This window comes from Neoarius graeffei, chromosome 15 (genome assembly GCF_027579695.1).
Source record: "Neoarius graeffei isolate fNeoGra1 chromosome 15, fNeoGra1.pri, whole genome shotgun sequence".
NCBI lineage: Eukaryota > Metazoa > Chordata > Actinopteri > Siluriformes > Ariidae > Neoarius > Neoarius graeffei.
In genome coordinates this window covers 45715463-45735414 of record NC_083583.1, presented here as the reverse complement: position 1 = coordinate 45735414, position 19952 = coordinate 45715463, and the positions used below count along the sequence as shown (strand labels likewise).

Sequence of the window (19952 nt, the reverse complement as noted above, 5' to 3'; positions counted from 1 at the left end):
TGTGCACAGAATGACGGTATGAGTGTGCAGATATTTTACAAGTGATATTAGTGATATATGAATATGGATTTTAGCTGTTCATCACAGAAAGGATTTTCCCTTTTGGTGCAATATGGTGCATAGTGCAAAGATGAAATAGTAAATATAAATAAGTATAAATATAAGTAACAGGTAATATAAGGGTAATATATTTACCCTTCTACATGTACATAGCTTTTTGTTTTGTTTTTTGTCTACGCTTTTTATTTGTTTGGACTAAGAGAGCTAAGTGAAACCGGAGTCAAATTCCTCGTGTGTGTTCACATACCTGGCAATAAAAGTGATTCTGATTCTGATTCTGAACATAATGTGCAATATAGCAAGTGGAAGGGCAATATGAGTATACTGTGTACTGACTAAATAACACCTGAAAATAGGTATCTTGGAGCATCTTGACAGTCAGAGGAAAAGTCCTTGTGCATGGGTTATTGCCACTAAAGAGCTCTACAGAAGTGTCTTAATTTTTGGTTAATTGAAGGAAGATCGAACAACCAGCTGACGACATGGTGGTGCAACAGATTTACGATGCTGCCTCCCAGTTCCAGGGTCCCCAATTCAACCTCATGTTTGGGTTACTATCTGCATGGAGCTTCTGTGCATGGTCTAACCATTGTCTCCATGACTTTTCTCTAGTTTCCTCACACTTCCCCAAAACGTGCCACGAGATGAAAAGTGTGTGTGTGTGTGTGTGTGTGTGTGTGTGTGTTTACGGTGCCCTGTGATGGACTGGCATCCCATTCAAGGTGTCCCCCTGCCTTGTACCCAGTGTTCCTAGAAGGGACTCTAGATCCATTGTGACCCTGACCAGTACAGAGATAATAATTTGCTCATTTCTATAATTTACTTTTGAATCTGTACACTATCCATCCATCCATCCATCCATCCATCCATCCATCCATCCATCCATCCATCCATCCATCCATCCATCCATTATCTGTAGCCACTTATCCTGTTCTACAGGGTCGCAGGCAAGCTGGAGCCTATCCCAGCTGACTGGGTGAGAGGTGGGGTACACCCTGGACAAGTTGCCAGGTCATCACAGGGCTGATACATATAATTAATTTCTTACAGCAATAACAACAATAACAGGGTTTAAAGATTTTTTTGAACTGTCCCAAATAATGTGGCACGGTGGTGTAGTGGTTAGTGCTGTCGCCTCACAGCAAGAAGGTCCGGGTTCGAGCCCCGTGGCCGGCATGGAGTTTGCATGTTCTCCCAGTGTCCGTGTGGGTTTCCTCCGGGTGCTCCAGTTTCCCCCACAGTCCAAAGACATGCAGGCTAGGTTAACTGGTGACTCTAAATTGACCGTAGGTGTGAATGTGATTGTGAATGGTTGTCTGTGTCTATGTGTCAGCCCTGTGATGACCTGGCAACTTGTCCAGGATGTACTCTGCCTCTCACCCATAGTCAGCTGGGATAGGGTCCAGCTTGTCTGCGACCCTGTAGAACAGGATAAAGCGACTAGAGATAATGAGATGAGATGAAATGTCCCAAATAATCTCAACCACGCTTTCCGAAATGACCAAACAATCTTGACCAAACAGCGGCTACAGATCCATTATCTGTAGCTGCTTATCCTGTACAGGGTCGCAGGCAAACTGGAGCCTATCCCAGCTGACTACGGGAGAAAGGCGGGGTACACCCTAGACAAGTCACCAGATCATCACAGGGTTGACATATAGAGACAATCATTCACGCTCACATTCACACCTACGGTCAATTTAGAGCCACCAGTTAACCTAACCTGCATGTCTTTGGACTGTGGGGGAAACCGGAGCACCCGGAGGAAACCCACGCAGACACGAGGAGAACATGCAAACTCCACACAGAAAGGCCCTCGCCGGCCGCTGGGCTCGAACCCAGGACCTTCTTGCTGTGAGGCAACAGTGCTAACCACTACACCACCGTGCCACCAATCTGTATACCATAATAAACTTTTCTCAGACATATTTTCACAAGGACAAATTTGGGTCTGATTTTACCTATATTGTTTATTTTTATTTTATTTTATGTTTGAAGTCCTCAGGAATTGTTATATTACTGAAAACACAGACACAGGGTCAGATAGGTGCAGAAATCCGAGCTCATTAAATTTATTTGATGTAAAAAAAAAAGTGAACGTAAAAATATTAATTTATTTGAATTACATGCAAAACTTTTATAATAGAAACAACTCGAGCTTGCTAGGTAGTCACAAGTGTTTTGCGTATCCACCCTTTTCATTGTGGATTGGGAAATGTAGTTCTCTGCAGTCAGTCTCGGTTGAACAGAAAACTGATGAGCCTTCGATAAGAACTACATTTCCCAGAAGCCCCCTGGATCCGTTTCCGTTATTCTCGAGACCGCCAGCATTACATACTGCATCCATATCAAAGTTAATATTCCTACAGGTAGGTATTATCTTTTTGTGATTTATTTAACTCTAATAAGGATTATTCCGTTAATAAACTGGATAAATGTTTGTATATTAGTTAATTTCCACCCAGCTATCTTGAATGCGTTAGAGAGTGAATGACTTTTGATTGAGTGGCTGAACTTGTTTAGCTGAGGATAGTGTTTCCGAGTTAGCCGCCTCTTCAATAAACATAAACAATTTCCAGGTATTATCTAACTCCTCACTTTACCTTGTTTATTTTTCTCTCTATAGCTCGTCCAGTGTACACAAATCTGAAGGGTTTTTGCTGCTTTTTCTACATTTCCACTGCAGTCGTGCTGTGTTTTGTTAATGTTTGCTTTTCTTTTTCTTTTCTCCTCTTTTAATATATCACAGAGACCTGACAATGACAGGTGAGTAATCTACAACGTTACACTACATTACTGTCACTAAAGAGCAGTGAACGTTATACAAACGATTAAAGTGTCCCTGAAGGGAAAACTGGGAGATTTTTATACCTGTCCTTTAGTTATGGACACACATACCATTATAAATTATCAAGTCAAGTCAACTTTATTGTCAAATACGCTATACATGCTCGACATACAGCACAGATGAAATTTCAGTCCTCTCTGACCCACGGTGCAACCAGGCAATGCAATAAATAAAAACAGAATAATTGAAAAACAAACAACAATATAAACAGTATAAACACTCTAGATAGGAACTAGACATAGACTAAACACTCAAACAATATCTCATCTCATCTCATTATCTCTAGCCGCTTTATCCTTCTACAGGGTTGCAGGCAAGCTGGAGCCTATCCCAGCTGACTACGGGCGAAAGGCGGGGTACACCCTGGACAAGTCGCCAGGTCATCACAGGGCTGACACATAGACACAGACAACCATTCATACTCACATTCACACCTACGGTCAATTTAGAGTCACCAGTTAACCTAACCTGCATGTCTTTGGACTGTGGGGGAAACCGGAGCACCCGGAGGAAACCCACGCGGACACGGGGAGAACATGCAAACTCCGCACAGAAAGGCCCTCGCCGGCCCCGGGGCTCGAACCCAGGACCTTCTTGCTGTGAGGCGACAGCGCTAACCACCGTGCCGCCCCCACTCAAACAATATAAACAGTATAAACACTAGATAAGAACAAGACATAGACTAAACACTCAGACAATATAAACAGTGTAAACACTAGATAAGAACTACACACAGACTAAACACTCAAACAGACAATATAAACAGTATAAACACTCTAGATATGAACTAGACGTAGACTAAACACTCGTATATACACACACGCACACATAAATTGGTTCAATTAACCAAACAGTCAAGGGCACTTGACTTAAATGCAAAAAATAAAATTGAAAATGTTCTCTCTTGCATTTGATACAGTAGTTTGTCACTTGTAGGATATATATCTGTAGGTGGCTACTTTTCAACACCGACAGAGCTGTCGTTTCGAGCACCTTATTGTACTGCTCAGAGTCCTGGACAACCTATCGTTGCCGCATCCAGCTGCTCGAACAGTTTTATCAAAGATGCCTGCGAAAAATCATGAACATAAGATGGCAAGACAAGGTCTCCAACCTGGAGGTCCTGGAGAGATGTGGACTGCCCTGCATAGAATAGGCATCAACAACATCTTGGGTATCCTGGAGTCTTCTATGCGGACGACGTGTCCTGTCCAACACATCTGGCTCTAGCTGCGTTGGACAGGGCACGTCGTCTGCATAGAAGACTCCAGGATACCATGGTCAGCTGAAACAGAGACACCGAAATCCTGGAAGACCATGCAAATGCTACAAGGATACCTTGAAGACAAGCCTCAAAGCCTGTGATGTAGACATTGACTTTTGGGAATACCATGCTCTTGACCGTCTGCACTGGAGGCAGTTGTGCTCGACAGGTATCAGAGCTTTTGAACAAAAAAAGAACACTGGCCATAAAGGAGAAACGAGAGTGGTACAAGCAAGGCGCACCTCCTACAGACGTCTTCCTCTGCAACACCTGTGGGAAATCCTGTGCGTCAAGAATTGGACTCTACTCCCACATGCGGACTCACATGAACAAATAGCCTGATTGCCTACTCGTCTGTCAGCCTGACAGAAGACTCCATCATTTTATTTATATATATATATATATATATATATATATATATATATATAATGTATGTGTATAATCCCACCCCCAAGGGTGGTTCTCATTAGCAACAAGCATGGTTCCTCTGTTACCCCTTTTTCACTATTGTGAACTAGGTGCTGGTGCCAGTTCAGAGTGAACCTTCTAACAACCAGTTTGCTTTTCCATGGGTTAGAGACCTACCATAGATCCACATCATTACATCACCGTATACATTTGTATACGTCTCTGCTTTCCCAGCAACGCTAGCACCAAATACAACAACAACAACATGGCCACAGACTGCTGGATTGTGCAAATCCAGTTCCTGATGTAAACGGTTCTTGGTTCTAGACCAGCCAAGTGCTGGCGCTGGTTTTGAACCAGTTTTCCTATCCTGTTCTTTTCCTAGCCTGTTCTTTGTCGAAACGAGATGAACTGGTTTGAGAAACTGACACTTAAACTGCTTTGGTGGAAAAAGGGTGGGTGGTTTTGGCTGTGTGTTTTCTCAACCAGCTATCCCAGAGGGTAGAATTAGTGCCAATGTCTGTGAAGATTCTCTGTCATCCAGGTACATAGTAATCTGTGTTGTCTAAGACATCTTTTATCAGCCACCTACAATGTAGCCATCAGAATTCTGATTCAGATTCTCTGATGATCCATGAGAGGATAAATACTTGATACTCCCTATTAGTCAGACAGAACTGAGGAAGCCTTTCGGATGAGAGGTGAAACGTTTTCAAGAATCTTCAAGCAAGTCCAGTTGCTCTCTTCTACCAACCACAAATTAGTGACAATAAATATTTATGTGCAAGGCCACTTTTAACTGTAGTATAAATCACTCAAGTTGACATTCCATCACTCTGACTTCCTGGTTCAGAAGGAAATCTGTCAATATATGGAATCAAAATCGTGGCTCTCATTTCATGGGGACTTTAATTTTGACTGGATCTAGATTTAATCAAATTTAATTTCCTTTTCTTCTTCAGAGCGAGTCAATAACTTCCCACCTCTGCCCAAGTTTTTGCGTGTTAAGCCGTGTTTCTACCAAAATGTTGAGGAGGAAATTCCCCAGCCTCACCAACAGATTGTTAAAAGAGTTTACAAGCTTTGGATCTGTAAGTTGGCACCAAATTCACACAATTCACTGTCTCCATGTAGATGCAGAGCCAAACTAAAACATACACATCTGTGTAAAAACATCTCTGACAACTGTGATATTTCTGTCTTCATAGTGTACTCGATTACACTCTGCGTCAATCTGGTGTCCTGCATAGCCTGGGTGGCGGGCGGAGGCAGTGCCATTAACCTTGGGCTTGGTCTCCTGTGGCTTGTGCTGTTCAGTCCCTGCGGATACACCTGCTGGTTCAGGCCCCTTTACAAGGCTTTTAGGTAAGACGCTCCAGAGAGGAGAAATAAGGCTAATGTTTGACAAGTCAAATGAGCGTTTTAAGATTGCCTTAACTTGTCAGTGCAGTGACATTGCTAAAGTATGGAATTCAAGGCAAAATGGACTGAAAACCATATTTAAAGATCATCACTCCAATTATAGCAGTGTCGCTTCAGAGAAATCTTGGTTTGAATTTTAAGAAATTAGTTTAGTTTTTTTGACATCATTCCGTTACTGACTTTTCTTTCCTTGTAAAAGATTTTGCATTCAGAGTTAAACATAGAAAAATTGGCTATGCTTTTTTTTTTTAGGGTCAAAAGATACCCCATACAGTGTGATATTTATTTTTTTATTATTATTTTTTTAAAGTACCATTGTCTTGAGTATCGCAACAAAACAAAAACCATATTTTGCTGTGAATTTAATTTCGTTACCGAAGAACTACCTTTATCTCTTTCCACAGGGCTGACAGTTCATTTAACTTCATGGCGTTCTTCTTCATTTTCTTCCTTCAGTGTGTTCTTGCTCTCATTCAGACCCTGGGAATTAACAACTGGGGTGCATGGTGAGTATCATCCTACCACATTAAGGAAGTAATTTGCAGTTTTTATTCAAACAAAGCTGTGACGAAACAATCTTCCAGCCTTTTTTTTTTTTCCTAAAAATCCTAGTTGATATTTGATACCAGTGAAATAAATAGTGCTACTCAAGAGTATAACTGTATAGGGTTAAGTTTAAAATCTTTAAGACAAACAATAGGAAATATAGGCTAAAACTCATGAAAAATGATAGTACTAGTTGTTTTGGAGAGTGGCTCCATATTGACCGAACCCTGTACAACTATAAACCAGTTCAAAAAAAAGGTATAAGGAACAGATCTTTACGAGGTATAGGGAGGAGGAATTACAATAACATGCTATTGATAATGTGTATACACTGAGTGCAGAATTATTAGGCAAGTGAGTATTTTGACCACAACATCCTTTTAATGCATGTTGTCCCACTCCAAGCTGTTTAGGCTTGAAAGCCTACTACCAATTAAGTATATCAGGTGCTGTGCATCTGTGTAATGAGAGGGGGTGTGGTCTAATGACATCAACACCCTATATCAGGTGTGCATAATTATTAGGCAACCTCTTTTCCTCTGGCAAAATGGGTCAGAAGAGAGATCTGACAGACTTTGAAAAGTATAAAATTGTGAGATGTCTTGCAGATGGATGCAGCACTCTTGAAATTGTGAAGATGTTGAAACGTGATCACCGAACAATCAAGCGTTTCATTGCAAATAGTCAACAGGATCGAAAGAAGCGTGTGGGGGAAAAAAAGGCGCAAAATAACTGCACATGATCTGCGGAAAATCAAGCGTGAAGCTAACAAGCAGCCATTAGCATCCAGTTCTGCCATATTCCAGAGTTGCAACATTCCTGGAGCGTCAAAGAGTACAAGGTGTGCAATACTGAGGGACATGGCCAAGGTAAGGAAGGCTGAAAAACGACCACCACTGAGTAAGGCACACAAGATAAAACGTCAAGACTGGGCCAAGAAATATCTTAAGACTGATTTTTCTAAGGTGCTGTGGTCTGATGAGATGAGAGTGACTCTTGATGGGCCAGATGGATGGGCCTGTGGCTGGATCAGTAATGGGCACAGAGCTCCACTCTGACTCAGACGCCAGCAAGGTGGAGGTGGAGTACTGCTATGGGCTGGTATCATCAAAGACGAGCTTGTTGGACCTTTTCGAGTTGAGGATGGACTCAAACTCAACTCCCAGACCTACTGCCAGTTCCTGGAAGAAACCTTCTTCAAGCAGTGGTATAGGAAAAAGTCAGCATCTTTCAAGAAGAACATGATTTTCATGCAGGATAATGCTCCATCTCATGCGTCCAAATACTCCACTGCGTGGCTAGCCAGTAAAGGTCTGAAAGGTGAAAAAAATAATGACATGGCCCCCTTGTTCACCTGACCTAAACCCCATAGAGAACCTGTGGTCCATTATAAAACGTGAGGTCTACAAAGAGGGAAAACAGTACACCTCTCTGAACAGCGTCTGGGAGGCCGTGGTTGCTGCTGCACACAATGTTGGTCGTGAACAGATAAAGAAATTGACAGAATCTATGGATGGAAGGCTTTTGAGTGTCCTCATGAAGAAGGGTGGCTATATTGGTCACTGATTTGTTTTTGTTTTGTGTTTGAATGTCAGATATGTTTATTTGCAAATCTGGAGTTGTCATATCAGTGTACCTGGTGAAAATAAATAAGTGAAATGGCTACATATTTGGTTTTTATTAAGTTGCCTAATAATTCTGCACAGTGAAAGTTACCTGAACACATACATATTCTCCTAAAATGGCCAAAACTAAAAACACCCCACTCTAACTTCCATACACATTCAGCTTTGATATTTGAGTCTTTTTGTTTGATTGAGAACATAGTTGTTGTTCAATAATAAAACTAATCCTCAAAAATACAACTTGCCTAATAATTCTGCACTCCGTGTATATGTGGGTATGGGTACATACGGATATATTATATAAAAAGTGAGTATTTGTGTATATATATATGTTGTATGTATAGCCTAGTGCATAACTGTATATAATATATAAGCATAATATGCATAATTATGATATGGGTGTCTGTGTATGTATGGATGTGTATAGTTATAGGTAGGTGTATATGTACGTACTGTATATATGTATTGTATGTGTGTTCTGTATATGTACGTACTGTATATATGTATTGTATGTGTGTATATGTGCATAGCATAAGTATTTGTGTATATATTTGATTTGGGCGATATTATACCATGTTGGTATGTCTTGGTATGTTGTTTTTTTTGTTGATTTTGCTTTCTTTTGTATATATAGTTTATTATGGTGGAAAGTGATGTTTGATTAACAGTGGTATAGAGGGTTAGGATTTGATAAGTTATTACTTCTTCCTAATCCTTTCCAAACATTCTGAACTGAAATATGTTTCTCTTTGGCATGTATCTCAACCAGAAAAAAAGGTCAACCATTTTAAAATGTACTGCATGGAACTATCCAAGAGCTTGATCAAAGTCTGACATTCAGTGTGAGAGGAATTCACACTTAGCTAGTGAGGTTGTATGCATCTTTTAAGCAGACTTTTTTTTTTCCCTTTCATTTGTTTAATTAGAATTAGAATGCCTTTGTCACTATACACATGTATAATGAGATTAAAAGCAACTCCAATCACAGTGCAAACAGCATAAAAATATGCAATATAAACACAGAACAAAGAATATAGTGCAAGAAAAAAAAGGGGGTGCTATGTACAGTGTTGTGTTCCACATTATGGAGTGGGGTATTGCACATTATAAATATTGCACAGGGAGAGTCCGGGTATTGCGCATTATAAGTATTGCACAGGGAGAGTCGGGGGGCTGGGGGGGGTTTAGACTATAAAGTCAGTGCATATTCGAGTTCAGGGTGGTTATGGCTTTTGGAAAGAAGCTGTTTTTGAATCTATTTGTTTTTGTCTTGATGCACCTGTAGCGCCTCCCTGAGGACAACAGGTCAAACAGATCATAGCCAGGGTGGGAGCTGTCCTTGGTAATGTTCTTAGCTCTGCTGAGGCAGCGGGAGGTGTAAATGTCCATCAGGGAGGGGAGAGGGCAGCCGATGATCTTCTGTGCTGCCTTTACTACTCTCTGGAGCCTCTCCCTGTCTGCAACAGTGCAGCTGCCGTACCATACTGTGATACAGTATGTCAGCAGGCTCTCAATGGATGAGTGGTAGAAGGTCAGCAGCAGGTTGGAGTTTAGGTTGTACTTCCTGAGAACTCTCAGGAAGTGTAACCGCTGCTGAGCCTTCTTGATGACTGCCGTGATGTTCTCTGTTCAGGAGACGTCGGCGGAGATGAGAATGCTGAGAAACCGGAAGGTGTGGACCCTCTCCACGCACTCGCCGTTGATATGAAGGGGGGCTAGGTCAGTGCTGTGCTTCCTGAAGTCAATGATGATCTCTTTGGTTTTCTTGGTGTTCAGAGCGAGGTTATTCTCCGAACACCAGGCTGCCAACTTCAGGACCTCCTCTCTGTAGGCTGCCTCGTCTCCCTTCGAGATGAGTCCGACCACAGTGGTGTCGTCAGCAAACTTGACGATGAGGTTGTTGGTGTGGGTCAAACTGCAGTCGTGGGTGTAGAGGCAATACAGGAGGGGGCTCAGCACACAACCCTGTGGAGAGCCGGTGCTCAACGTGCGGGTGGAGGAGAAGTGGGGGCCAAGTATCACAGTCTGGGGCCGGTTGGTGAGAAAGTCCTTTATCCAGGCACGTGTGAGACGGGGGAGGCCGAGAGTGTCCAGTTTTCTGATGAGAATGTCTGGGATTATTGTGTTAAAGGCTGAACTGTAATCCACAAAGAGCATCCGGACGTAACTCTGGCGCTGCTCCTTAACTGGCTCCTTACCCAACAGCATCTTTGTAGGAAACATAGACAAGATTAAATATTCAAGTATGTTAGTAAAGTCAAAGTATGTTAATAAGTATGTTTATCAGAATTCAGCCACCGTGACATCCAGTGGTTTTTACCAGACTGCCACACTCATTTGCTATATGATTCCATCTTCATATGTTGACACGGAATGAAAAGCCCGATTGTAAATAAATAAAAAGTAAAAAGCTCCTCTAAGAAGAAAGGTTTTCAGCATGGGCAAAAATACATTTTAGTGCAAAAGTTAATGTTTTTCTTGTTATCCAAAAACAACTATCCTCAGATCAGTGTGAGCTCCAGGGGGCTGAATATTACAGCTGGAATATAATCAGACAGGGAGATGCAAACTGATATATAAATTTTTAGTATCCACTTTTACCATACACTACGTGTGATGTAATGAAGTAATTCAGTGAAACCTAACACACTAAATATTTTATTACTACGCATTTAATTTTGTCTTAAGGGGATGCAGTCTTTGGGCTGCACATTGCTTTTGATAAATAAACCATAAAGTCGTTTGGTTCAGCTCAAAGGTTATAAAGCAGTCTGCTTGACAAAACACTGAAATCTAATAGCCATCATCACATGATTCAGTGCAGCTGCTCATGTGAGAGACAATTCATGGGAATGGCTAACTGTCTTTTTTTTTTTTTTTCCCCTTCCCTTCCCCTCCCTTATAAATGACCTCTAGTGGCTGGATAGCTACAGTGATGTTTTTCAGCACTAATGTGGGCTCTGGGGTGGTTATGCTCATCTCCTCTCTGCTCTTCACTGGAGTCACTGTGCTGATGGGACTGGCTCTTATCAGGGTGAGTATGACAGACTGGCTCTTGAACACAAGTTTAATAACAAGCCATGAGTATAATTATGACCAAATAAACACTTTCCTCCATTTGAATATTACAGATGGCCCAATATGGGAATTACAGATGAGCTGATAATTGTTGTGTCCATATTTGTCAGTGTAAGTTTAAAATGCATATTCTGAACCAATTTCGTGTTGTTTTTTTTTTATATGAAAGTATGTCCCTTTACACACTCATCCAGAAGGGTAATTTTGCACAAGGCCATCTGTCTACAGCAGAAAAAAAAATAAAATGACAAAACGCGTCTGGAAAAATCCCAAGAGAGTCTGGAGCCAGATTCGTGACGTTACCTGCGGAAGCGCCAGCAGGCTGCGCGAGCTTTGCGCGGTTTCAGTGCACAGCCTGTGTAGACCAAGGGCTCCCATTTCTCTCTCATTGTCCGGTCTTTTGGGAAACGATGAGTACTAATCCCATCAAGATTGGTGTTGCTACACCCTCCTACGATACATCTGTTAACCATTTTAATAATTATGTGATAACGTTGAAGAAATTTGCAGAAAACCACCAGGTCGTTTTCTCATAAACAAACCAGTGCTGACGTAGTATTCAGAGGGAGGCGTCCCGCAGATGACATCATGAAAATCAATGTTTGCCGGGAAATCCAAATGCCAAGTTTTTTCAGAGGCGGACCAATTCGCCTCAAATGGCTTGATTTCAACTGAATTTTCCTGGTATTGCGCAAGGTAAAAAAATTGCAGAGAATGCAGAATGTTACAGATATTTGACCAAAGTTTAATATAAAATGGGAGAATTATATTGATCTCACTCCTGAATTTACCCGTGATATGCACTTTAAGGTCATGATAGGAAAACCTTGCACTGCCAAGCTGCCATTGATTGGTCCTTCAGCCCGACCCTGAACCCTTTAGAATTTTCTCTATTTCTGCATAAATATGACCTAAAACATCATCAGATTTTCACACAAGTCCTAAACGTAGATAAAGAGAACCCAGTTAAACAAATGAGACAAAATATTATACTTGGTCATTTATTTATTGAGGAAAATGATCTAATATTACATATCTGTGAGTGTAGGGTTGCAAAGGGGTGGAAAGTTTCCGGGAATTTTGAAGGGCCCGGGAATTTTCAGGAATTTTCAATTTTGGCATTTATTAAGTTTGAAACATTTTAAAACATTTCATCACCCAGAAAAACAAATCAAAACCCATGTTAAGCCTTTCTTTCAATTATGTACTGTTTTGTGCTAATTAAAAATAGGACATATTGCTAAAGGCCAATTAATAAAAGGCTTTTAGTTTTTCAATATTAGTATTCAGATTTTTCAGTGAAAAATTATTATTCTCAATCTCAATTAGGGATTTTTCTTCAAATAAAGCATCTTGCCACTCTTACATTTTGTGGGAAATTCCAAGATGCTAAATATAATAACATTTTAATATAATAACAGTACCCTTTGGTAAGAATTGACTGGAAATCTAACTCATTGCATAACAAGTAGTGATTTCTAAAAATCTTGCAAAAACTCAATTTTGACCATTTTTATTACAAAATTTTACAAAACTTGAAGACTTGTCTACAGATTTAATCACAAAGGTATCACATCATAAAATAACAAGGAATATTAAAAAAAGTCAAATGTAAAATTTCTAATTACTAGTAGTCTTGAAATAAGTTTTGCTGCTTGTAAAATCTATTAGTGCCACTTTTTTCTTTGAATCTGGAGCAAGCCTGTTTAATGTCATTGTTTTAATAGCATCGTAGACCCTAATCATTATTTCTAATCCGATAATTTGCAAGCAAATTAGTTGACAGGATATGGTTTACAAACCAGTTGCAAAATGAAAAAGGAATTCAAGTTGTTGAAGTGTAATTAGTAAACAAAAAAGTTACAGGAAGCAGTCTTCAAAATCATAAGTAGAGTTAAAGTTGCTTTTGAAGATAAGTTCTCACAAAGTCTAAGGTTGTTGTTTAATTCATTATACATGTACCAGGGAAAACCCGTATTGTTTTTGTAAAACATTTGGTGGTTATTAATTTTCTCAGTTGTTTAATTAGTTACATGCTTGTTTTTGCTTGTATGTTCTTCTGAACAGAACAGAGACCCAGAGAAATATACTAATCTGAATAAAAGGACCTTATTTTTTTGTATCAATTTTTAAGTAAAGTTGGTTTTGAAAATTCCCAAAATTCCCATAAATTCACGTTAATTCACAAAATTTCCATGGAAATTTTCCACTCTGAAAATTCCCCTGGAATTTTGCAACCCTATGTGAGTGGCAAAAGTATGTGAACCTCTAGGATTAGGAGTTAATTTGAAGGTGAAATTAGAGTCAGGTGTTTTCAATCAATGGGATGACAATCAGGCATGAGTGGGCACCCTGTTTTATTTAAAGAACAGGGATCTATCAAAGTCTGATCTTCACAACACATGTTTGTGGAAGTGTATCATGGCACGAACAAAGGAGATCTCGGAGGACCTCAGAAAAAGCATTGTTGATGCTCATCAGGCTGGAAAAGGTTGCAAAACCATCTCTAAAGAGTTTGGACTCCATCAATCCACAGTCAGACAAATTGTGTACAAATGGGGGAAATTCAAGACCATTGTTCCCCTCCCCAGGAGTGGTCAACCAACAAAGATCACTCCAAGAGCAAGGTGTGTAATAGTCAGCGAGGTCACAAAGGACCCCAGGGTAACTTCTAAGCAACTGAAGGCCTCTCTCACATTGGCTAATGTTAATGTTCATGAGTCCACCATCAGGAGAACACTGAACAAGAATGGTGTGCATGGCAGGGTTGCAAGGAGAAAGCCACTGCTCTCCAAAAAGAACATTGCTGCTCATCTGCAGTTTGCTAAAGATCACGTGGACAAGCCAGAAAACTACTGGAAAAATGTTTTGTGGACGGATGAGACCAAAATAGAACTTTTTGGTTTAAATGAGAAGCGTTATGTTTGGAGAAAGGAAAACTGCATTCCAGCATAAGAACCTTATCCCATCTGTGAAACATGGTGGTGGTAGTATCATGGTTTGGGCCTGTTTTGCTGCATCTGGGCCAGGACAGCTTGCCATCATTGATGGAACAATGAATTCTGAATTATACCAGCGAATTCTAAAGGAAAATGTCAGGACATCTGTCCATGACCTGACTCTCAAGAGAAGGTGGGTCATGCAGCAAGACAACGACCTTAAGCACACAAGTCGTTCTACCAAAGAATGGTTAAAGAAGAATAAAGTTAATGTTTTGGAATGGCCAAGTCAAAGTCCTGACCTTAATCCAATGGAAATGTTGTAGAAGGACCTGAAGCAAGCAGTTCATGTGAGGAAACCCACCAACATCCCAGAGTTGAAGCTGTTCTGTACGGAGGAATTGGCTAAAATTCCTCCAAGTCGGTGTGCAGAACTGATCATCAGTTACCGGCGACATTTCGTTGCAGTTATTGCTGCACAAGGGGGTCACACCAGATACTGAAAGCAAAGGTTCACATACTTTTGACACTCACAGATATGTAATATTGGATCATTTTCCTCAATAAATAAATGACCAAGTATAATATTTTTGTCTCATTTGTTTAACTGGGTTCTCTTTATCTACTTTTAGGACTTGTGTGAAAATCTGATGAAGTTTTAGGTCCTATTTATGCAGAAATATAGAAAATTCTGAAGGATTCACAAACTTTCAAGCACCACTGTATATACAGAGAAGGGAAATAAGTATTCAGATACATTTGTTTTTGTTATTCAGTATACTTCCAGTACATGTATCTACTTCAGATTTGCATGCATAATGCTTTTTGACTTATAAATTTGAACAAGTACCTATATTGGCCCAGTGGCGCAATGGATAACGCGTCTGACTACGGATCAGAAGATTCTAGGTTCGACTCCTGGCTGGCTCGAAAATTTTGGGGGGCACGGTGGTGTAGTGGTTAGCACGGTCGCCTCAGAGCAAGAAGGTCCTGGGTTTGAGCCCAGCAGCTGGTGAGGGCCTTTCTGTGTGGAGTTTGCATGTTCTCCCCGTGTCTGCATGGGTTTCCTCCGGGTGCTCCGGTTTCCCCCACAGTCCAAAGACATGCAGTTAGGTTAATATGGGACGGCCTTGGGCTGAGGTGCCCTTGAACGAGGCACCGAACTCTCGACTGCTCCCCAGGCACTGTTAGCATGGCTGCCCACTGCTCTGGGTATGTGTGTGTGCTCATTGCTCGTGTGTGCGCATGTGTGTTTTCACTGCTTCAGATGGGTTAAATGCAGAGAGGAGATTTCACAAGTGTGTGATGAATAAAGTTGTGCTTTCTTTCTTTATATATTCATAGGCATAAATAAAGATATGCTTCATGAAATGAAATTGATACAGAAAAAAGTATTCACATTATATTAAAAAAACAAAAAGACTTAATTAGAATATATAAACGTTATTTCACTCACCAAGTCACAATCAAGGTGAACGTGAAGGAGTTTCCTAAAGTTCTTCCAAAAATTATTAAATGATAGTCGAATAGAAAAAGCTATACAGCCACAGCAAAGACCTGAAATATCCCTGTCATGACAATCGTATGATAATATGCAGGTGGAAAGTTGATGGAACCACAACTAATCCTCCTCAGACAGGTTTGCCGTGCAAGATTTCATAGCGCACTCTTAGAATAATAAGGAAGGTACGAGAGACGTCAACAGTTATTCAAAAAAAAAGTTGTAGCCCAGCTGAAAATAGAGGGAATAATCTGTGTTCCTCAACCCCATGCGAAGTGTCTGCTAAAAAAGCAGCTTTACGTAACTGAAACTTTCACTTGAATACCCCTGGTCTATGGCTTGGTCAGGTGAGGTGGACAGTGTGTCCAATTATGTTAAATAGTACACATTGTTCTTCCTTATTTCAGGTTCACAGGTTATACCGTGGTGGTGGGGGCAGCTTTCAGCGTGCACAGGAAGAATGGAACACTGGTGCGTGGAAGAGTGCCCCTGTGAGAGAAGCTGGCTTCAATGCCATTGCTGAGACCGGCCCCAGTCTCCCCCAGTACCCCGCTTCTGTGCCCAGCTACCCAGAAAACAGGCCGTGGTGATAAACCACTCTGAACTCCAGATGGAGCCAGAATGCTCCTTTCTCCTGCACATTCATCATCTCGGTCATCTCATGAATCTGTGTGAACAGCATGACTGAAACGTTGACACTACAAAAAAAAGGACTTTTTTAAAAAAAAACAAACATCCACTGTATATTTGTTTACAAACTGCATCACAAAAGTGGCTGCATAAGAAACATCTCGGTTACATTCCGATTGATACAAGTAATATTACTGCATAAACACAATCGATTGGATCGATGCTGCTCACACTAAAGTAGCGACAGCTTTTCCAGAGCCTTTCACGCTAAATGTGAGAAGTGTAATACTTTAAATCGCAACACTATTTATTTTTGCCAAATGATGCCTTACATCACAATCTCCACACTGCACCATCATGATATAATTTGTTTTCTGTGATTTTTAAAAAAGTATGTACTTTTTGTCAGAAAACAGATGTCATTTGTCTGGCCTTTTAATTCACCGAAGATGTGCAGAGGAGTTGCATGCTTTTCAGCTTGCCAAGAACATTTCATTTTTTTTCCACTGAAGTGCACCTTTTTTTTTTTAACCACTTTTTCTCTGCTGTTCAGAATTTCTGCCTCACCTCCTCAATTTCTCCATTATATCTAGCATGTGTAAAAAACAAACTTTCTTTATTCTATCTAGCATGTGATATGTAAAATATACAGTACTGTACAAAAGTCTTAGGCATGTGGAAAGAAATGCTGTCGACCAAAAATGGCTTAAAAAGTAATGAAATTAAAATTTTCAACATGGAAAAAATACTATAAACAGCAGTAAGCCAGGGCGGCACGGTGGTGTAGTGGTTAGCGCTGTCGCCTCACAGCAAGAAGGTCCTGGGTTCGAGCCCCGTGGCCGGCGAGGGCCTTTCTGTGCGGAGTTTGCATGTTCTCCCCGTGTCCGCGTGGGTTTCCTCCGGGTGCTCCGGTTTCCCCCACAGTCCAAAGACATGCAGGTTAGGTTAACTGGTGACTCTAAATTGACCGTAGGTGTGAGTGTGAATGGTTGTCTGTGTCTATGTGTCAGCCCTGTGATGACCTGGCGACTTGTCCAGGGTGTACCCCGCCTTTCGCCCGTAGTCAGCTGGGATAGGCTCCAGCTTGCCTGCGACCCTGTAGAAGGATAAAGCGGCTAGAGATAATGAGATGAGATGAGCAGTAAGCCATAATAAATGAAAAAGTCAATAGTTGGTGTGAGACGACCCTTTGCTTTTAAAAAAAAAAGTAATCTCAGGTACAATGAATGCAGTTTTATAAGGAAATGAGCTGTAGGTTTTACTGAGCATTTTGCAGAACCAGCCACAGTTCTTCTGGACACTCTGTCACGCTCGCTTCTTCATTTTGCACCAAAGCCTTCATTATGTTTTCTTTTTTTCATCTGAAAAGTGCTCTCTTTATGTAATACGCTGCTCAGATACAAGCATTTTTTTTCTGTAACATTTAATTTTGTGCTGAAAAATGAATGTTTGGAACTCTAAAGTGTTTTTGAACTGACGTGATAATGTTGAAGCCGTAAAATAGAAATCTATAACAAAGGTTGTATGAAAAAAGGGTGCCCAAGACTTTTGCACAGTACTGTGTATATGTAATTTTTTTTTTTTTTGCCAAAAGTTCTGCAGTTTTGCAAGTGGATTTCTAGTCAGGCAAGATTATTTGGTCAATGCTTTTCCTTTTGTCTGCTTTCGGATAACCACTGCTTTTGAGTTCAGTGCCCTGCTGTTCAGGTATCCATTCCTTTAGCGGGTGTTGCAGCTAATATTCTTAATTGTCATGTTCCTGTTAGGAGCTGTATGTTTACAAAGTGGCCATGTTAACCTACGTTTGAGGGCTTATGAGTGCAGAACTTCATCCTGACTTGATTAACATGATTAAAAACATTAATTCTGGTTTGGTAAGATTGTGAATGTGTAAAATATATTACAAAGATGACTAACTTGTGGCAATTTAATAAAAACAATCTTTTTGAATGCTTTCGAAGAATGATATGTCTGTTGCATACAACAAGATTCTAGAAGCTTCTAGACTGCATAAACCTGAGGCTGATATGACAGAAAAGAAATGTATTATAGTGGTAACAGTGGCTCAGTGATTAAGGTTTTGAGTTACTGATCTGAAGGTTGTAGATCGCAACATTATCATCTGTACCATATAGTATAATTTGACTGTAAATATATACATCCATCCATTATCTGTAGCCGTTTATCCTGTTCTACAGGATCACAGGCAAGCTGGAGCCTATCCCAGCTGACTATGGGGGAGAGGCGGGGTACACCCTGGACAAGTCGCCAGGTCATCACAGGGCTGACACATAGACACAGACAACCATTCACACTCTCATTCACACCTACGGTCAATTTAGAGCCACCAATTAGCCTAACCTGCATGTCTTTGGACTGTGGGGGAAACCCACGCGGACACGGGGAGAACATGCAAACTTCACACAGAAAGGCCCTTGCCGGTTGCTGGGCTTGAACCCAGGACCTTCTTGCTGTGAACCAACAGTGCTAACCACTACACCACTGTGCCACCTGTAAATATATACAGTACCAGTCAAAAGTTTGGACACACCCTCTTATTCAATGAGACACTTCATTGACTTGTTTCTCTTTACTTAGTCGAGCGGTTCTTGACATAATATGGATTACTACAGTTGGCAAATAGGGCTATTTACTGTATTTTTATTATTGACTATTTACTGTTTGATGAAACTGGTTTGAGATGACTTTTGCTTTGTAACATGGTGCATTATTATACTGGAAGTAACCAGAAGATGGTAAATTGTAGCCATGAAGGGATGCACATGGTCAGCAACAATAATCAAATAGGCTGTGGCATTCAAGCAATGATTGATTGGTATTAACAGGGCAAATGTTTGCCAGGAAAACATTCCCCACAGCATTACACCACCTCCACCAGCCTGGACAGTTTACACAAGGCAGGTTGGGTCCATGGATTCATGCTGTCAGTCCCAAATTATGACTCTACCATCTGTGTGCCTCAGCAGAAACTGAGATTCGTCGACATTTTTTCCCCAGTCTTCAGCTCGACAGTTTTGGTGAGCCTGTGCCCACTGTAGCGTCACCTTTCTGTTCTTTGCTGATAGAAGTGGAACGCACCATGTTCTTTTGCTATTGTTGCCCATCTGCCTCAGGGTGAGATGCTTTTCTGCTCACCACAATTGTACAAAGTGATTATCTGAGTTATTGTTGTCTTTGTCAGCAAGAACCAATCTGACTGTTCTCCATTGACGTCTCTCATCAACAAGGTGTTTCCGTCCACAGAACTGCTGCTCACTGGATGTTTTTTCTTCATTGCACTTCTCGGCGTAAACTATAGAGATTGTTGTGTGGGAAAATTCCAGGAGATCAGCAGTTAAATAAATACTCAAACCAGCCTGCCTGGCATCAGCAATCATGCTACAGTGAAAATGACTGAGGTCACACTTTTTTCCTCAGTCTGATGGTTGATGTGAACATTAGCCGAAGCTACTGGTATCTGCATGATTTTATGCACTGCACTGCTGTCACATGTCTGGCTGATTAAATAATTACACGAATGAGCATGTGTACAGGTGCCCCTCACTCAGTGTTGTGCAGTTTTACTGTGTGTGTGCATATATAAAGTCTGCACTACCGTACGTTTCGGAAG

The 19952-nt window shown here is 40.8% G+C and overlaps 1 protein-coding gene and 1 non-coding gene across 3 annotated transcripts; both read left to right on the top strand.

The window, feature by feature from the left end:
- Window positions 1–2350: 2350 nt before the first annotated feature.
- scamp4 (secretory carrier membrane protein 4) lies at window positions 2351–18276 on the top strand. 2 transcript variants are annotated; one of them, XM_060941466.1, is made up of 7 exons: window positions 2351–2429; window positions 2687–2826; window positions 5543–5671; window positions 5789–5945; window positions 6407–6508; window positions 11090–11207; window positions 16099–18276. In XM_060941466.1, the coding sequence occupies exons 2-7, from the start codon at window positions 2820–2822 to the stop codon at window positions 16279–16281; spliced, it is 696 nt and encodes a 231-aa protein (XP_060797449.1). In that variant the 5' UTR covers window positions 2351–2429; window positions 2687–2819; the 3' UTR covers window positions 16282–18276. The 2 variants fall into 2 exon arrangements, with proteins under 2 accessions (XP_060797449.1, XP_060797448.1); XM_060941465.1 differs by having other exon boundaries at window positions 2354–2429; window positions 2810–2826.
- Window positions 15048–15120, top strand: trnar-acg (transfer RNA arginine (anticodon ACG)). Its single transcript has one exon. It is a non-coding gene; the product is annotated as a tRNA-Arg (tRNA).
- Window positions 18277–19952: the final 1676 nt, after the last annotated feature.